The sequence below is a fragment of the Cystoisospora suis genome, assembly GCF_002600585.1.
Source record: "Cystoisospora suis strain Wien I chromosome Unknown contig_4308, whole genome shotgun sequence".
NCBI classification, from domain to species: Eukaryota; Apicomplexa; class Conoidasida; order Eucoccidiorida; family Sarcocystidae; genus Cystoisospora; species Cystoisospora suis.
The window spans coordinates 903-20,026 of NW_027157100.1; the positions used below are offsets into that span (position 1 = coordinate 903).

Below are 19,124 nucleotides of genomic sequence, written 5' to 3' on the forward strand. Positions count from 1 at the left end.
GACTCCTCTCTCTAGTCCACCATGACAAGCCGAGAAGTCATGGAAGACGGGGAGAAGAAGAAGAAAAAAAACTTCTCTTCTTCTTCCTCCTCCTCGACGACTTCTACTCCTTCCCCCCCTCTCCATCCATCATCCTCCATCGAGCATCATGGTCGCCCTTCCTCTTCGTCATCTCGTGACAACCCAAAAGAAGAAGAAGAACCTTCCTCCTCTTCTTCTCTTTCTTCTTCTTCTTCCACTTCAACTCCAGGAAAGACCCTTTCGGCAAATCCTTTTGGATCAGGTATCTGTACTGTAGGAGGGGAGGCCCCCGTCGAGCAGAGACCCGAGGAGAAGTTTTGCGTGGAGAAGGATAGCCGGCTATCTGACTCCGTTCTGTGGTGTATGCTAGACAACTATTATAAAGCCATGGCAATTAAAGCCTGGGCTCATGACTACGTCCCAAGCTTTGTGACAAGCAATTCCCGTCTTTGTCGATCTTATGCACGCATCATCTTCAACTTTCTCCAAGATTTCTACTCTCTCTCTTCTGCTCCTCCTAAGCATCCTGTCGTTATCTTAGAGATTGGAGGCGGTCATGGGCGTTTTACCTATCTTTTGCTCCAGGCGCTCTTAAGATATCGACACCTCTATAAAGACCTGAACCTCCCGGAGAAGCCCTTTCTTTATGTCTTTTCGGACGTTGCTGAAGCCAATGTGTCTTTCTGTTTGAATCACTCATCTTTTCGTCAATGGAGAGAAGAAGGCTGGGTCGACTTTGCCATCTTCGACGGAAATGACAAGAGAAGTCGCATCCATCTTCTCTATCAGAAGTATACAGTCCCTCTTGATACGCCCATTGTTGCTATAGCCAATTATGTCTTCGATTCTCTTCTTACCGATGCATGGAAGTACGTCTCCGTCTCTCCTTCTTATCCATTGGCCATCGAGGTCGACGCTTCACTAGAAGGATGAAAGGCTGAGGGGAAAATTTCTTTCTCTTTTTATGTCTCTTGATCTGTAAAGAGATCTATGGTGACCACTATAGAGGAAAGAAAAAGAAGAAGAGAGAGATGTAGAGTAGAGATGTATCTCCATCATCTTCCTCTCCCTCCGGCTAGAGGAGGAGACTGGTCCTCTCTTCTCACATAGATCAAATGAGACGTTTATGGACATTTATATCTACTTTTCGGTACCTCCGTATATCTATCTATCTATCTAGTCATATAGGCATCAGAGATAGATACGTAGCTTAAAGATAGATGAAGGTAGATTAGAGATGGATGCATAGATAGGTAGATAGATAGATACATAGGTTATAGATAGGGAGGTAGATAGATTAGAGACAGAAAGATAGATAGATAGATAGATAGACAAAGGTAGATGGATAGATAGATAGGTAGGTATATGCGTGTATTTGTGGTGTATGTCCATTTTGCGAGACTTGCTTGAAGAGAATGTGTATGTGTTTAGGGAGGAAGAGAGAGAAGAAGGAAAGAAAGAGAGACACTTTTCTTAAGCCAAGAAAGACATACAGGAGTTTTGATCGCCGTCTCCATCGTATCCTTCAATAGTTGCCTTCTTCCTCCTGTCCTCTTCTCTTCTTCGATCTTCTTTTCTTCTTTTCCTTTCTTCTCTCGCTGTAAGGATCTCTCATTGTATGCAGACATCCACGTGTATACCTATCTATCTATCTCTCTACATCCCCTATGTATCTATATATACACCTTTGTATGCATACCCATGCGTATCCATCTATATATCTCTTTGTTTCTATATATGCGTCTACGTCTCCGGAAATCTTCGCGTCGTGTCTCACGAATCGATTAGTACACACGTCGATGCTTCGCTTGCTTATCTCTGGCCTTCTCACGTTCGCCTTCCATCACCCTTACTACACCATGCACATCTTTCTCTGTCATCTCCTTCTCTCTCTACATATCAACTCTCTCCTTTCTCCAGACCTCTTTCTTTTCTTTCTTTCTTTCTTTTGTGTAGAATAACTCCAGATAAGGAGGTGGAATACCATCGAGCTTTGGTCTCTGTCTATTCACCTCAAATCGAGACAGACCCGACAGATGCAGAGATTATGGTGCGCATGTCTCTAGGATGGAATTGGGAACCTGTACATACACTCGCTTCTTCTTCTTCTGGAGATTCTAGCGGCGTTGCAAACGCAGAGAAGAGCGATGGAGACAGTAGGGAAGCTCGCGCTTCTCCCAGCAGTCCACAAGAAGAGAAGAAAGAGATGAGAGAAGAAGAGAAAGAAAGAGATCGACTCCAAGATGATACAAGACCACAGAAGAACGAGGGGGATGGTAGCAGCGACCATTTCTCTTCTTCTTCTTTAGGAGGAGGAGGAGGAGTAGAGACAGATAAGAAAGGAAGGAGGAGAAGAGCGCCACTGAATTATTTGGATGAAGATCCTACCATACGTCGTGTTTTGGAGAAATATCGTGACATGAAGAAGACTTTATCCTTCGTTCTTCCGGTAGGTGCCTTCTGTCTCTTCAAGAATCTTCTCCGTCTTAGTGGCGATCAGCTCTTCTGTTTAATCGGAGACAAGGGCTATCCAACGGCTGAGGAGTTCTCGGGAGAGAGGGATCCCCATATAGCCATCCATGGCTCGATTTCTTTCATGCTGAATCTACACTCCATTCGCCTCTACTTCGACGCCCTAGGAGAAGAGGAAGAAGAAGAAGAAAAGAAGGAGAAGGAGAAGAAGAGTCTCCCTGAGACAGAAAGAGGAGAGGAGAAGAAGAAGAGGATAGGGTTTTCCATGTCTACACCGTATAGAGACACATTCCAGATAACGGGTCTCTGGTGCTGCGGGGAGAAGAGGAACTTCCCTCGATCGCGAGCGGCTTTTCTAGATGACCTTGAAGACATGACACCTGACGGACTTATACAGTGGCAAAGATCGTGTCAAGAAACCCTTCTCTATGCAGGAGAGTAAGACAGACAGACAAAAAGAAAGAAAGAGATTGAAGATAGATAATTCAAAGACATATACAGAGATATATAGATATGCAGGGAGAGACAGAGAGAGAGAAGTAGAGATAGATAGAGAGATAGAAAGAGAGAGAGAGTTGCTTTTCTTCCGGACGTCCTTAGGGAGAGATAGAGAGGTGGGTTTGATTAAAGAGAAAGAGAGAGGTCTGTCTCTCTGTCTTTGTGTTTGAACTTAGGACGGATGGGGGGGTGTATCGAGAGAGAGAGAGAGAGAGGAGAAAAGGATGACGTGAAGAATGAGTGAATGATTGAAGATGTAGAAGAGAATTAAGAAAACTTATACGCATGCGAAAACACACAAGAGAGAGAGAAAGAGAGAGAGAGACAGGCGTAGAAGCTTGTGTGGAGTCTGTAGGAATTGCTGGCCTCTACATAGAGATAGAACGTGTAGATCAATAAGTGGCTAGGGCGACAAAAGCGCACTCGAGATGATAGAAGAAAGACATGCAGACAATACAACTTCATAGAGACAGATAGATGAATATATTCAGAGATGTGCCTATGTGTATGTATGTATGCATATGCGTGGTGTATGTATGGAAGAACCAACCCATAAGGGGAAGGGCTAATCTGTATTTCTCTCTCTATCTCTGTTGATAGATAGATCCTTCTCCGAGCGAGGGAGATCTCTATCTCCAGCATCGCAAAAGGAAATATCCACACAAGAAGATATCAGTCTCTCTCCCTCTCTCTTTTCTCTCTTTCTCGATCATCTCCTTCTCTACTTTGCAGCACGCCTCCTAATCATCTTCTCTTCCTTTCTCTTTCCCTTCTGCCTGTCTGTTCTTTTTCTCTTTCTTTCTTTCGTTTTTCTCCCAGGACATCGGTGAAGATAAAAGAGCTTCTTCCTTTACTTCGCTACTCAGGCCACGACCCGGACATTCTCCTAAACTTCGATACGTGCTTCACAAGCCAATGCCTACAGCCCTATATCAGCGCTCGAACAGAGCAAGACCTCTTGGTGGATATCGAGAAGGTCTTCGGCAACTGGTATAAACTTAAGAAAGGCGAAGATGTGGCGGATATCTGTGCTCATATCTGCATGAAGCTCGGCCGATGTGATCTAGCTATCAAATATCTCCAAGTAAGAAGCCATCGCAACTCATCTATCTAGCTACCTACATAGCGACTCTTTTTCTATAGATATACAGAGATATACGTATCTCTCTCTATCTATCTATCTATCTCGGGGAGGTCTCTACAATTTAGAGAGAGAAATCGATAGTGTGTGGATGTATGTGTTTTATCTTCTGCTCCGGTCCCGCAGGTCTCCCTGCTTTTCTTTCTCACTTTCATCTTCTCCCTCTTTGTGTCTTTCCCTTCTCTCTCTTCCTCTTCTTGCCTCTCTCTCGAGACATAGGAAAATCCATCTCTCTTCGTCAGTCCTATGTACCTGTTTGGATACTTCGACGTAGACATGTGTATACAGCCAGTTTACGTATCTACATATAGAGATAGATTAAAGATAGATAAATAGATAAACCAGGGCCGAGGGTGAGGAGATAGCTAAAGAACTCTATAGATAACTAGGTGTATAAGAGAGGCGTAGAGCGTCTTTTCTTTCTTCAGGGATGTAGTTGTACATCTCTAGATTCATTGATATGTATAGATATAGATATATATATATGAATATATATCAGTAGAGTCACCTTATGAACAGAGAGAAGACAAGTATGTAGAGATGATAAGAGAGAAAGAGACACAATGAAGGAGATGGGTCTTTCTTCTTCTGTCTGATGCTCCATTTTCTTTTTCTTTGTCTCTTCATAGACACATGCCCCACACCGCAGATCAACCCCCCTTTCTCTCTTCTCCTCGCAATCCTGTTCTCTTTCACCTTCTTCTTTCCGTCTATCTCTCTTTCTTCCTTTCTTCGACGAACCGCTTTTCTCCCTTTGTCTCTTTTCTTCTTCTCTCTCTTGTGTGGTGACCCTAATGGCGATGATCATTGCACTTCTCTCTCTGTCTATCTGTCTCTCTTTCTATCTGTCTCTCTGTCTCTGTTTGTCTGTACGTGTGTCTCTAGGCGAGTGTTGAGATGTGCCCGGAGTCGCTCCATAGCTCGACGTATGTGAACTTGGCTGCGTGTTTCAAAGTCTTGGGAGATTTTGCCGCAGGTGTCTCTGCGTGTGAGAAGGCCTTGGAGCTCCAGCCTAACTATCCACAGGCCACGGAGATGCTTAAGACTCTTCAAGTCTGTCAGAACCCCATCAAAATCGCATGCGTCGGACTAGGATACTGGTCCAAGTAAGGACAAAGAAAGAGTGAGAAAGAAAGAGATGTTATGAAGCTTCTCTAAAGGGAAAGAAGATGCCTCTTTCTTTCTTCTCCTCCTCATCTTCACTTTCTTTTTCTTCGTCTCTCTCGTTCTTCTTTTGTTAGTCATGCAGTTTCTCTCTTTCTTTTTCTTCTTTTCGTACATTTGGTCAGGTTGGATCTTCTCTACCCTTCAGAGCCCATCGAGCTGTTCTTTCTCATTCTTCTTCTTCTGCTTTCTCCTCCTCGTCTAACTCTCTCTTCTCATAGCTAGTAGCTGTCTACTACAGCTAGCTGGCTAGCTATTCGATAGACCCATCCCAACCAACCCTTCACTTACATTCTAATTTATCTATCATTCATCCTTTCCTTCCCTCTCTATCTCTCAGATCTATATGTACGTACATATATACATATATATAATATATCAAACAACGTACACTTCTTTCTTCTTCTTTCTCCGACTTCTTTTCCTTTCTCTTCTCTTCTTTCTCTTGCTTTCTTGTTACATATCTCTGTGTACCTAACACTCTACACTTCTTGCTTCTTTCTTTCTTTTTCACCGGGTTCTTCTTTTCTTTCTCTTGTCTGTGTCTCTTTGTAGATACGAAGCAGTCCCTCTTCTTCGGCGAGAGAGACGCGTACAGATCATTGCGGTGTATGCCTTCAAACAGGCAGACGCTGAGAGGTTTCTGAGCTTTTGTGATCTAAATCCTGGGGAAGTGGAAGTCTATTCAGGCTCTTCCGGATATAAAGCTTTGCTTACACGTTCAGATGTCCAAGCGATTCTTCTTGATGTGCATGCAAAGCTCATGGTGAGTCCGTCGAGACGTTTGGCTAGCCCCTAGACACCAGTAGACACGTGAAGATGAGAGGCCTATTGATTCTTGCTGACCAGTGAGATAGATGTGTCGAGCGAAGTTGTCTAACAGAAGTTATCTGCCTTCTTTATCAGACGTTATCTTGGTTTATCTTATAGACACCTATGGCTAGACATACATCTGTGAATACGCACACGTGTCTGACGAGTTGGAGATATAGAGGTAGCGAGGAGAGATATGGAGACACATGAACGTACATATACGTATGTGTATACATGTATACATGAGTATAGGTTATCTAGATATGCATATACATATAGTGTATAGCCCTCGTAGAGGGAGATCTGATAGAGACTTTTCTATACAGATTGTTTATGAGCCTGTCTTTGATATAGATAGGCAGATAGATCTAGAGACGTAGATAGATAGATGTATAAAGAAGAAAGAGAAGAAATAGAATAAGGATACAGACATATACTCCATTCAAATACACATGTATGCTTGTATATCTATGTCTATACATGTATGTATGTGATATGCGTTCGCGTGCGCTCTAGCTACTCTTTTCTTTTCTTCGTAAGCTTGAAGGACAAACAAAGAAAGAAAGAGTGAGAAAGAAAGAAAGAAAGAAAGAAGGGATTTCTATTCATCTATCTATCTATCTATTCCTGCCGGAAGAAGTGGAAGTGTTCTATTGCTTAGTTAGATTGTGTTTATGTGGATTTTCTCCAAGAGAGAAAGAAAGAAATGAAGGGGGAGTAGATCGCGCGATAGATAGATAGATAAATAAATGGATGGATGAGAGTTCTCTCTCCCTTCTCTTGGGCTGCTCTCTACTAAACGCACTTCGAGAAGCTACATAAAACGCCTATCCTGTAGACATACATACATATATATATATATATATATGCCTACAGTATATATGTATATATCTACATAGATATGTATACATAGGTAGATAGAGAAACAGACACGCCCGAGCCTCTCCTTTGCTTTCTTTTCTTCCTCTTTTCTTTCTTTCTTTCTTGCTCTCTCTGGAGTCTTTTCAAACATCCACCCTTCCTTCTAATCTGTTATCATCTTTCTTCTTCTTTTCTTCATTCCCTTTCTTGTTCTCCTTTCTTCTTTCTTTTCTTTTCATCTTCACTGCCGACGTGTCTTTCTATCTTTTAGCCGTCGTTTCTATCGAAGATTTTCGAGTCGTCCAAGCACGTGCTTACGCGATCGCCTCTCGCCTTCGATCTAAAGACGGCTTGGAATTTGATACAAACCTACAGTCACTTCAACTCCCTCTCTTCTTCTCCTCCTCCTCTTGAAGAGCCTCTCGAAGGAAAAGAGAAAGAAAGGCCGAAGAAAGAAGGAGAAAAGAACGAAGAAAGTCTTATGAAAGGAGGGGGAGGAGAGTTGGTTTGGCATGCACTCGAGTCATCCCGAGGTGAAGAGGCTTTTCAGAGTGCGAAGAAAATCCTTGGAAGTCTAGGAGAAGTAACCTCCGTCAATTTCCACCTCATTACCAATTCTCTCTCTTCTTCTTCTTCTTCGATCCACAGTCATAGCAATAGTGACAGTAATAGTGATAATACTAGGGATAGTAAAGCGCCTTCTACTACTACTACTACAACGACAGGAGGAGGAGGAGAGGCGTATCCCTTCTCGTACTTCCCCTACGATGTTAAAGGTATCTTGCTTAGTTTGAAGACCACAGAAAGAAAGAAAGAAAGAAAGATGGAGATCATTGTGTGATTCAGGTGTACATACACTGAATGTATATTTTGGGGAAGTATCGATGGTTTGAGATAGAGTAGGAGAGAGAGGAATGCGTAAAGCTGCTCGATAGTTGAAGAGCAGGAGCTGAGGTGTATGTACACCACAGAGGATTTCTTTGTTTCTCCCCTTTCTTCTTTTTCTGACGTGTTCTCTTCTGTCTTTTTTCTCTTCTTTAGAGTGTCTTGGAGATAGCTCTCCTAAGCTATCTCTTTCTTCTCTCTTTCTACAGAGAAAACCGAAGAGACGCAAGTTGTCTTCATTTGCTCCCTCCTCTCACTTCTCTCACTTTCTTTTATTTTCTCTCGCTCCATGCATCTGTCATGATCCTGCATAGTCATACATACATATTCATACATACATATTCATACATAGATATTCATACATATTCATACATATCCTATTTTTATATAGATGCCTTCTCATACATGCACAGATACCTGGAGTCTCTTTATATTCCTCTCTCTATCTACTCCGCACCCCAAGGGTGGCATACCTAGAGGAGGCGTGAAAGAAGTACATACACCACACCCCCTCTCTCTGTTCAGTCACCTCATTCTCTTTCTTTTTCTTTCTTGTGAATTTTCTTTTCTGTAGAGCATCTCTCTTTGGAGCTCCTTCGGTGTCTATCAGCGGTCCGTGCTATCACAGGAGAATCTCTTGCATGTCTAGGGGCTACCTACTCTACCGGCTTAGTCGAGCACTCTTCTCTTCTCCCCTCTTCCTCTTCTTCTCCTTGTAGTGACGGGGCGAAAGAGGGAAGACATGAGGCAAAAGAAGAAGAAGAAGGAGAGCAAAGAGAGAGAGGCACAACAGGCGTGGGCCTAGGAGGAGGAATGAAGAAAGAGACTAGATTAAGAAGAGTCAAGGAATTCCCAAGATTAACAGGATGGTTTCAACTCACCTCAACTCCTCGTCATGGACAGACCAGCAGTCGTCATGCTCGCTGTAAGAAAGAAAGAAAAAGAAAGAAAGAGTGAAAGAATAAAACACAATTGACTCCCTACAGACACACTCCCTTCCTCTCTCTTGTCTTCTATCACACACCTGAATGTATATATATATTTAGATGAAGAGACGAAAGAGAAATAGGTAGATAGGTAGGTGTGTTGTGCGTGGATTTTTCTCTCGTGTGTATATACAGCTGTCGAGAGTGATAATTGTCGGTCATATACCTATTCCTAGTAAGGATACAGATATACATACATATATACAGATATATATATATATCCATATATATATGTAAACAGACATATATATATATATATATGTATATGCATTCGGACATGCGTTGGAGTCTTTTTTCTTTGCAGTAACATACTTACACGGCCGTAGATAGATTGAAGATAGACTAGACTTGTATTTGCATGTATGGCTTTGTATGACTTGGGTAGTGTGTATTATGGGTGCGGGGTAGTACGAAGGAATGTTGAGGTTTTCTTCTTTTCTTGTCTCTCGATGGATGGACGGGAAGAGAGTCCATTAAATCATAACCTCAAAGGACTTGAAATCGTTCATGTACACACGTCATACAGACGCCCCACATGTTGTATACTATCTATACATACATATGTCTACTTACCCTGACTCATATGCATCCATGGATACATACATACATACATTACCATTTATATATATATGTATATCTCTATACCTCTCTATACATCAACTCTATGTATATCTCTGTTATGTGTGGGTATGTGATATAGTACGAATATGTATGCGTCTATGTGTGGGGTGTATGTACACCTGTGTATGTCTCTGTCTGTGTGTGTGCTATATTGGGCAGTGATCCCCGGGAGTTATTTGGTGACGCCTAGTGTGGGAGACAATAGCCTGCAATTCCGGATCTGCTGTCTCCATGGGGTTCTCGAGCTAGTCAAAAGCGCGTCATGTAAGTCTTCCCTATCAAATGACTCCTATCGTATCCACCACCCAGAAGAATACCTAGATATACAAATGCCAGAGAAGCTCATACGCATCTCCACTCATGAACAATCCACTCAAAAAGAAAGAAAGAGTGAGAAAGAAAGAAAGAAAGAGTATAGGTGACTTAACGGATGTGTGTATGTGGAGATCTGCTAGATAGACATAATGGACTAGGTGACTGTCGAGGAGACTTCTCTTCTGAAGCTTCTATCACTCAGTACAAATATGTCTAGAGATATCTATATAGAGAGGTACTTTTACGTGTACATACAGACGTAGCGCTTCTTTACCATACACAGGCTATGTGAAGATAAGAGTGGGTCTTGAGTAGATTTGTTTCTCTTTCTTTCTCTCTCTCTCTCCACTCAGTCTTGTCCTTCATTCATGCAATTCTTCATCTCTCCCATACCTACACAGCGTTCTATCTCTACAGGATGAGACCGAGATATATAGAGATGGATCGAAACTTCTATCACCCCACCACACCTGTAGACAACTTATGTAGATGCCTACGTATATATGTGTGTATATATAGGTATACATGTATATAAGTTTATATGTATGCAGACAGAAGAGAGATGCAAATCAGCCCTCTCTCTGTGTACTTCTGCGTCGCTTCGGGTAGTTCCTCTTTCCTTTCTTGCTGTCGTGGAAATCCTTTTTCTTTTCTTCTCTTTCTCTCTCTTTCTTCGATGTCGGCTGGGAAAGCATGGGTCGGCTGTAAAGAGCTCCAACTCCTCCTGTACAGCTAGGATCAGTGCATGTGAATGATAGGAATGGAAGTCTTTCTTTCTTCTTCTTTCTCTATGAAGGAAGGAAGGCGCTCTTAGAGAGATGAAGAAGACCTTCTCTCTTGCTCTCTCGAAGGATCGACTTCTTTACGGCTCTACGTCTAGTCAACATCCATCATCCACCCATACCCCCTATTGTCTTCTTGAGTAGACACGCTTCGCAGCTAGACATATATGTCTACAGATCTTCTGATTTGCTTCAGAGCTCTCTTCTTTGCCTATCTGTATTTGTACATCCATAGAGATGCATATCTCTGTTTCTACGGTTTAGAGCAATCGATCTCTTCATATACCATTCTCTCTCTCCATCCGTAGTAGAAGGCCTCTACTACCTCTTTTCATCTCTTCTTCTTTTCCTTCTCACTCCCCCCCCCCCTCCTCTTAGCTTCTCCTTCTTCTTTCTTTTCTTCTTTCTCTCTCTTTCTCTTTCCTTCCCAAGACTATACAAATCTTTCTCTCTCTCCTTCTCACATATATATCTATCTCTCCATGGTGTGGCCTCCATGTTTTCCTCCTTGACTCTTCATTCATATTTCTCTCTGTCTTTTCTTTCTTTCTCTTCAGCCTGGGAGATCAAGACTTTCAGGGATTTCTTCCTCTCTTCTTCTACTTCTTCGTCTAGTTCCCCTCCTCCCCCCTCTACGGTGTCTGTACAGTCGTACGCTGTACAGAGTGTGGGTCATCAGAATTGTCACGATGCCTGGATTCACGATCTCTACACATCTATCTTTGCTCCTCCGTCAAATGCTTCTTCACTGGATGGGAAGAAAGAAAGTTCGAATGAATTGCAAGAGAAGAAAACGAAGATCACGAAAGAAGAGAAAGAACAGACACCCCAGCAGAAAGGCTCGTCTCTTCCTCTAGTGGATGTGACGGTAAATGCGGCCCTTACAGATTCTTCCATCTTTGAAGCGATACAACAGTCTATACAGGTAACGAGGAGGAAAGACATTCCGCACAGGAATACAAGACATGACAAGAAAGGATCCACACTTCTATCTCCTTCTCTCTTTCCTAAGAGTCTCTACCTCTCTCCCAAGCAGAGACACAAGCATCTTCATGCCTGGGGCACATAGATAGATTCAAGATAGATTAAAGCTAGATAGATTCAAGATCGATATCCCTGTATGTGTGGAATGTATGTATGTGCGTCAGGTACGTGTGTATGCCTATCTTTCTAGATAGCTAGATAGGTAAATTTCTATGGATAGGTGAAGGGACTGTCGTGATTCTCGACTTTTGTGTAAGAGGCACACACGTCTGTCGGGATTTCTTTCTCACTTTTTCTTCTCCATCTTCTCTTTGTATCTCTCTAATCTTCTCTCTCTGCCTTCCTATCTCTCCTCTTTCCCTCTGTCTTTCTCTCGGTTTTTCTTCGTCTGACAAGTCATGTAACCTTACATCTCCACCTTCATAAAGATAGAGATATGTACAGCAAGGCGGGGAGTTTTAAAAGACGAAGAATGACGTAGATGGCATGGATGCTTTTCTGTCATTCTCAGCCACTCCTAGCCGTCGCTTCTATCCAACGACCACCTGTCCTCTCATCACCATAAGCAGCACCATTCCTTCATAGAGAGAGAAATAGATATAGATATATAGACTCATGGATATGCTAAGAGATCTATAGGAAGATATGTCTATACAATATAGATAGGAGTATACATATGCGTATATCTATCAATCTTTATATATATCTAGCTATAGATATATATAAAGATCGATAGATGTATACTCATGTCTACGTTAAGCGATGTATATAGAGATATATGTATATATATGTACATAGAGTAGTGTAGCTATAGAAGGATCTGTTTTGTGTAATTTTCCTTGTCTCTTTCCTTCTTCTTGTTTGCGGTGTATAGGGAGGTGGTGTCCCAGTGAAGTTCATGCTGAAAGGAGGAGGAGGAGTGGGAGAAGCACCTTCTTCATAGAAACAAGAAAGAAGAAGAAATGTTGAGAGATCTTTTTCGCACCTCTGTATAAAGACAACTAACTTTTTGAGGAGTCAGGAGAAAGAAAGAAAGAAATTCTCCGTATCTGTGGGTCTTTAATCGTGTTTCTGATATGTATTTGTATATTTATTTATATTTATATCACTTTGAAGTATCTCCCTACATGTGGTTGACTACACGACTTGTTGGTTCGTATCAGTTTTAATCCTGTGGAGGTGTATGTACACTTGGAATCATGGGAGTGATTGATCTTGACAATTGTCGATCAGAAAAGAGATTCACCGTCTTTGACGATGAAGAAGAAAAAGTTACGACTTCCCATTGTCTTCTAATAAGAAAGGAAGAGATGGTAATATCCCTATGTCTTTCTATGCAAAGACAGGAGAGAGAGGAAAAGAAAGAAGAAAGAAAAGTCTCTCGTCTTTCCTCCAGATGTCGTCTTCTGTCTGCATATATGGAGGCTCCACCAAACATATTCACGACTCCAATTCTTCGATAATCTTCCTTTCTTTCTTTCTTTCTTCCTTTTTAGTTAGTCAGATGAATAGACTGTAGTCACTCGTTATGGTCCGATGACACGAGACGGGCAGAGAGAAGGACGGTTGAAGTAGAAGAAGAAGGAAACCCATGTTAAATGTGTTGGTGCGCTTCAAAGAGCGACGGCTTTATCACGCAAAATAGAAGAGAGAGAGAGAGAATACCATTACGGCCATGAGAGAGAGAAAGCAGAGAGAAGCAGAAGATGCTGTCTCATCGGTTTCATCACACGGGGGAGAGCTTTGTGAACAAGGAAGAGAAAGACAGCTCATGACTCTCTCCGCGTGAGAGATCCTCCTGTTGGGTTTCGTAGTTATCTTAGTCTCCGAGACAGGGAGAGAGAGAGACATGTGTCTCCGAGTGTTTTCGACGTCCCAGACTTGAGAACACACTGCTTGGTTTGCTGTCTCCTTCGACGCGTCTAAGACTTCCTTTTGGAGGATGGTAAAAGCAACAAGGCTAGGATGAATAAGAAACAGAGACAGTCTCGCACCCACGTGAAGACCCCCGTTGTGTACAGTTGCAAGGAAGTGCCACTCCACCAGTCCTTCTGTTGTCTGTAGAGAGATGCTTTTCCGCTCGAAAGACGCGATGGATTTCTGACGGAATTACCAATTGGGTTACGTACCTCCTCCCTACTATCAAGTCACCTTTCCTCAAGCCACGAGCTCTCTTTGCCATGTATGTTCTGTATGAAGGTACTTGATCGCTCTGGTCTGTTTCGTCGTGTTCGCCAGCTCCTTTCGAAAATGCGTCGAAGTATCTGGCCCGCTCCTACAGACTTCTTGTCCTTAAAACCCTCGCTACCCCGCAACTTCCCGAAAACACAAACTTATTATTCACCCTCCCAACTTGTGTCGCCTGCCTTACTTACGCCTTCGCATGCTGCTCCTTATCAAGACTAATGGAAAAGAGGATGGAAACACAGACGCTACCATTCTCTGTGCCATGACAATGGAGTACCAACACCTCGCAGACTTCTGAAGCATGTTGCGGGTTCTCTCGCCGTTAGCACAGCAGGAATGAGAGAACAACAATGACAGAAGGTTGTCATTTTGTCATCCACCATCGAGGGCTTCTCACGGGGTGTGTTTCTGAAACTGGAAGGCCACGAGAAATGAAGCGTCTCAAGTCTTGCATGCACGCAGCGTCACATAGTTTCACCGACTGTTGTTCTCTACGTCACATCAACTCTTGGGCCACACACTGAATGACTCTGTGCGTCTGTCCCCCTCTCTTTTGTTCCTCTCAGAGTCCAAAAGGTGCACTCTTCAAACAGAATCACAACATACGCACACGCACCAACAGTCCTCACCCCTCTTCACTGCTTTCTCGAACGTCTTCAAGCGACGACCGCACGACACGCTCGGACACGGCAATTCACCCCTCCGTTGTCTCGATTTTTCTCTCCTACCCCCCATAACAACATCTATGTGGAAAGTGCTTATACCGCTGCGGTTGTCCATCTTCAATCTCGCCTCCAACCCCCTCGCGGTCCGCTTTGTATGCTTTCCGTTTTATTTCGGATGGCGAAAGTGTTCTCCTGCAAAGGTCGCATCTTTTCCAAGAGATTCCTCGATACGCATAAGCTGATTGTATTTACAACAGCGTTCAGATCTACAGGGAGACCCGCTCTTGATCTGACCACAGCGTAGGCCAACGACTAGATCGGCAATGAATGAATCTTCTGTTTCACCTGATCTATGAGAAACTTGTACACCCCAGCCATGTTTTTGTGCTAGAAGACACGCTTCAATCGCCTCAGTTACTGAGCCTATCTGATTCACCTTCAGAAGTAGACAATTGCATGCTTTCTGTTCCATCGCCTTTTCAATACGAAGACGGTTTGTGACCAGAATATCATCTCCGATCACTTGGGTTGTTTTTCCTATATCTTTTTCAATGGAAGCAAAACTTGCGAAGTCGTCCTGATCGAATGGATATTCGATAGAGATGATTGGGTACTTCTTCAACCACCCTTCATAAACAGCCTTCAGCTGTTCTCCTGTCTTGAGAGTGGAAGGATCTTTTCGCGCGGACTTGTAATTCAAGTCGTACTTCTTACTTTCCGAGTTATAGAACTCGGAGGCAGCTGCGTCAAAGGCGATCTTGATCTTGTTTTCATACCCACCTACCTTGATAGCATCGACCAGAAGTTCTAACGCTTCTTCCGCATTCGACACATTGGGAGCAAAGCCACCCTCATCGCCGACGTTGATCGCATCCCGGCCGAACTTCTTTTTGATCACGTCTTTAAGATGATGATAGGTCTCAGATGCGTATCGTACTGCCTCGTGGAAAGTTGGAGCTCCCACTGGTGCGATCAGAAACTCTTGTAAAGCAAGACCATTGCCCGCATGCTCACCTCCATTGATCACATTAAAGAAAGGAACGGGCATAACCATATGATCCGTTGGCTTGTCTGCAAGTGTCGCAATATACTTATAGAGAGGTAAACCCTTTGCCGCCGCTCCTGCCCGACAACAGGCCATCGATACTCCTAGGATAGCATTTGCACCAAGCTTTGATTTACACCAACCCCATTCGTTCTTCGTGCCATCTAGCTGTTCGACCATGAGCTTGTCGATACCTTTCTGGTCGCATGGATCTTTGCCGACTAATGCAGGCTTGATAACACTCTCCACATTCGCAATCGCTTTCTTCACCCCTTTTCCTACATACCGATGTGGGTCTTTGTCGCGAAGCTCAAGTGCTTCGTAGATTCCGGTGGATGCCCCACTTGGCACTGCAGCCCGAAAGCAACCGCCATCCGTTAGCAGATCGACTTCAACAGTCGGGTTCCCGCGAGAATCTGACCAGTTTGGACGCAGACATCAGAAAGAGATAAAGACCTCAGCATGGCTCAGCAAGAAGGTCGTCTTGGAGATCAGACTGACTGAATTAAGACCGCTTTGTCGATGACACAATGCTCAGTGCTGCCTCCTCACATAGACCATACAGACCATCGGCGGTGGGTGGAGGCGCGTTACGTCCGTACCTCGGTGCTCTACACCCAGAACCTTCTTCACCCACCCTGTTTATGCCGGCAGCCGTGCAGGCGCACGCCTTCCGCGTCTCTACTCGGACGAACAATCTCGAGTCCCTGGATCAGCATCGTAATACTACGCTTGCTGCACTAATACGGACATTCCTGAGCGGACGGCGGCGCCTCTTCACCCCGTACAGCTAGTACACATAGCTCTACCGCCACTCGGACCCCAGCTGCGTGGCGGGCTACAAGCCGACCCAACACACGACGCTAGAGTCTTGCGTAACCGTCTTCTGGAACGCGCTACCGTTAGTACACGAGAAAGCGTCCCTTCGGTGTCACCACCCCATTAACGCCCCTATCAGAACCTGCCCCCCCAGTCTCTTCTGAGAGTGCGACCAAACAGCATCTCACCGAGGATCTCTCGTGCTGTTATGTCCTTGATGATCACCATCTTGCACCCGCAACACACCGAACGCCCAAAGGCCCTCTCCTGCACGTGACGAGCTGGCTCCACACCCGTAAGCACCCGGGGCGCACCGCTCCCCAACAGCGAACAAAAATGTCGGAAACCAAACGACTTTTGAGGAAGGCAATCAAAAGGAGCGACGCCGGAAGCAGCAGCCGTCTCCCGTACTTAAACGCCGTCAACACTGAACTTTTGGTTATGCCTTTACCCAGACTCCTCTAAACAGAGTTTTGAAACTACCTAACAGCGGATCTCCGAGTGCAATCCACAGCCCAAAGGACTCGTACCGAGTCAATTCGCCGACACTAGCAATGAAGACACTGTAAGCCACCCAAACGAAACGCTGTGTGGCGCCTGCTTGCCCTTCGAGTGCAAAGCTTTTCATTGCAGGGAGCCGGAAATGCGAAAGGAGCTAATAACAGACTTTCAGCCGCGTCGTGATTCTCGAAATAACACTACGTAAGGCCATTTGTTTAGACTTTGCTTGCGTCCGTTTGTACGACTCCGGGACACACAGCCACCAACAGGAACCCACTGGTCGACCCCTACGAGAGGGGGTAAGAGTCCACTGGTTAGGGTTGTCCTGAAAGGCTGCTACCCAAGAAATGCCTCGCGCGGATGCAAGGAAGCCGGCATCGAGATGGTATTTGCGTGTGGTCCGATAAAGACCCTAATTTGAGGTTTTTCTGCACGGCACAGAGGTGATGGTTACGGACCGTGGTCGGACGGGCTTTTTTGTAGCGGTTTTCGGCACTGCCGAGTGGAAGTGCCACTGATCCACTCAGATGATTGTTCGAGGGATGTCGCACATGCTTTTTCAGTTCGTCCCCAGAAAAATCTACGTTCGGAAAGCGATCGACAATTCAGCGGAGAGACAACAACGGTTTGCCTGCCCGGGTTACCACTGGAGCCGGGATCGAGGAATCCAGCACACAGGAGACAAGAATCAAATTTCAACAAAGCCAGCTACCCTGAGAAAAAAGTCTTCGGCTGCTCAGTGTTGGCAGGGAAGTCCAGGGAGCTTATTTGGGGTTGCGGAAGTCAGCTCCCGCGTAGTGGCAGGCGCTTCCCAAGGACTCCTCGATACGCATCAGCTGGTTGTACTTGCACAACCTTTCAGAGCGGCAAGGAGCGCCAGTCTTGATTTGGCCGGTGCGGAGACCAACAACAAGGTCAGCAATGAAGGAGTCCTCGGTCTCGCCGGAGCGGTGGGACACCATGACACCCCATCCGTTCTTCTGAGCGAGCTGGCAGGCCTGGATGGACTCGGTAACGGTTCCAATCTGGTTCACCTTAAGAAGAAGGCCATTGCATGCCTTTTCCTTAAGGGCCTTCTCAATACGTGTAGGGTTGGTGACGAGCAGATCATCACCAACGATCTGAACCTTGGCGCCAATCTCGCTGGTGAGAGAGGCGTAGCTGCTGAAGTCATCCTGATCGAAGGGATCTTCGATAGAGACAAATGGGTATTTCTCGGACCATTCCTTGTACAGAGCACGAAGCTGTTCGCCGGTCTTGCGGTGAGACTTGTCGTTGTTGGGGGTTTTGAAGTCCAAGTCGTAAACCTTGTCAGACCCCAGCCAGAATTCAGAGGCAGCAACGTCAGCTGCGATCTTCACCTTTCCTTCGTGTCCGGACACTTTGATGGCCTCAACCAGAAGGTCAAGGGCCTCAGTGGCGGAGCTGATGTTGGGAGCGAAGCCACCCTCGTCACCGACGTTAGTGGCGTCCAAGCCATACTTCTTCTTGATGACGCTCTTGAGGTTGTGGTAGACCTCAGCACCGATCTGGATGGCCTCGTGGATGGTTTTGGCACCAACGGGAGCCAGCATGAACTCCTGCATGGCTACCTTGTTGCCGGCGTGGGAGCCTCCATTGATGACATTGAAGAAGGGAACAGGCATGACCATGTTGTCCGTGGGCTTGCCAGCAAGGGTAGCGATGTACTTGTACAGGGGCATACCCTTAGCGGCGGCGCCGGCACGGCAGCAAGCCATGGAGACGGCCAAGATGGCGTTAGCACCGAGCTTTGATTTGCACCATCCCCACTCGTTCTTGGTGCCGTCGAGCTCCTCGACCATCAGTTTGTCGATTGCCTGCTGGTCACATGGGTCCTTGCCGATGAGCGCGGGCTTGATGACCTTCTGGATGTTCTCGACGGCCTTCATGACACCCTTCCCCAAGAATTTGCTGGGGTCCTTGTCACGGAGCTCGAGAGCCTCGTAGATACCGGTGGACGCACCGCTGGGCACGGCAGCGCGGAAGCAGCCGCCATCGGTCAGCAGGTCAACCTCGACCGTGGGGTTACCACGAGAGTCTGCACACGAAAGGACACCGCACGGAAGAAAGATGCGCTGTAGGTTGAAGTGTTGATAGCAGGCTGGATAGCATACAACTAACAAAAGCAGCCGACTCGACTGAGGGAGACATGGATGTAGTTGGCATCTTGAGGAGACACAGAGCAGCTGTTCACAGGAAGACGCAAAGAAAAAAAAAATCTCCATCTACGATGTCACACGACGCGACCCGCGGGTCAGAGGTGTGCCCAGTCGCGTAGACGTAACAACGCGCCTCTTGCTGGAGGCGTTATCCTTTGCGTTGGCGAGTTGGTGTGAAGAGGAA

General features: G+C 45.2%; 3 protein-coding genes across 3 annotated transcripts in view; 1 reads left to right on the forward strand and 2 right to left on the reverse strand.

The window, feature by feature from the left end:
• Window positions 1-15: 15 nt before the first annotated feature.
• Window positions 16-12,967, forward strand: CSUI_007932 (tpr domain-containing). Its single transcript, XM_068068074.1, has 10 exons — window positions 16-890; window positions 1,978-2,931; window positions 3,811-4,075; window positions 5,018-5,238; window positions 5,852-6,062; window positions 7,242-7,746; window positions 8,430-8,780; window positions 9,622-9,726; window positions 11,117-11,484; window positions 12,418-12,967. Exons 1-10 carry the CDS (start codon window positions 22-24, stop codon window positions 12,484-12,486), a joined length of 3,918 nt encoding a protein of 1,305 aa, XP_067919950.1. The 5' UTR covers window positions 16-21; the 3' UTR covers window positions 12,487-12,967.
• A 1,594-nt stretch (window positions 12,968-14,561) lies between these two features.
• CSUI_007933 (enolase) lies at window positions 14,562-16,570 on the reverse strand (the record flags this gene model as incomplete). The annotated part of the gene is made up of 2 exons (XM_068068075.1): window positions 16,448-16,570; window positions 14,562-15,856 (listed from the first exon to the last, which is right to left on the reverse strand). Exons 1-2 carry the CDS (start codon window positions 16,485-16,487, stop codon window positions 14,562-14,564), a joined length of 1,335 nt encoding a protein of 444 aa, XP_067919951.1. The 5' UTR covers window positions 16,488-16,570.
• Window positions 16,571-17,310: 740 nt separating this feature from the next.
• Window positions 17,311-19,124, reverse strand: part of CSUI_007934 (enolase) — a 2,006-nt gene continuing 192 nt past the window's right edge. Inside the window, exon 1 of the mRNA XM_068068076.1 lies at window positions 17,311-19,124. This exon is cut by the window's right edge and continues 192 nt beyond it. Within this exon, the coding sequence (XP_067919952.1) occupies window positions 17,525-19,006 (1,482 nt within the window). The 5' untranslated portion in view covers window positions 19,007-19,124 and the 3' untranslated portion in view covers window positions 17,311-17,524.

Coding starts and splice junctions, on each gene's coding strand:
- CSUI_007932 (XM_068068074.1), top strand. CDS start 22: ATGACAAGCCGAGAAGTCATGGAAGACGGGGAGAAGAAGAAGAAAAAA. Junction 4,076..5,017: donor TAGCTATCAAATATCTCCAA/GTAAGAAGCCAT, acceptor GTGTGTCTCTAG/GCGAGTGTTGAGATGTGCCC. Junction 6,063..7,241: donor ATGTGCATGCAAAGCTCATG/GTGAGTCCGTCG, acceptor TCTATCTTTTAG/CCGTCGTTTCTATCGAAGAT.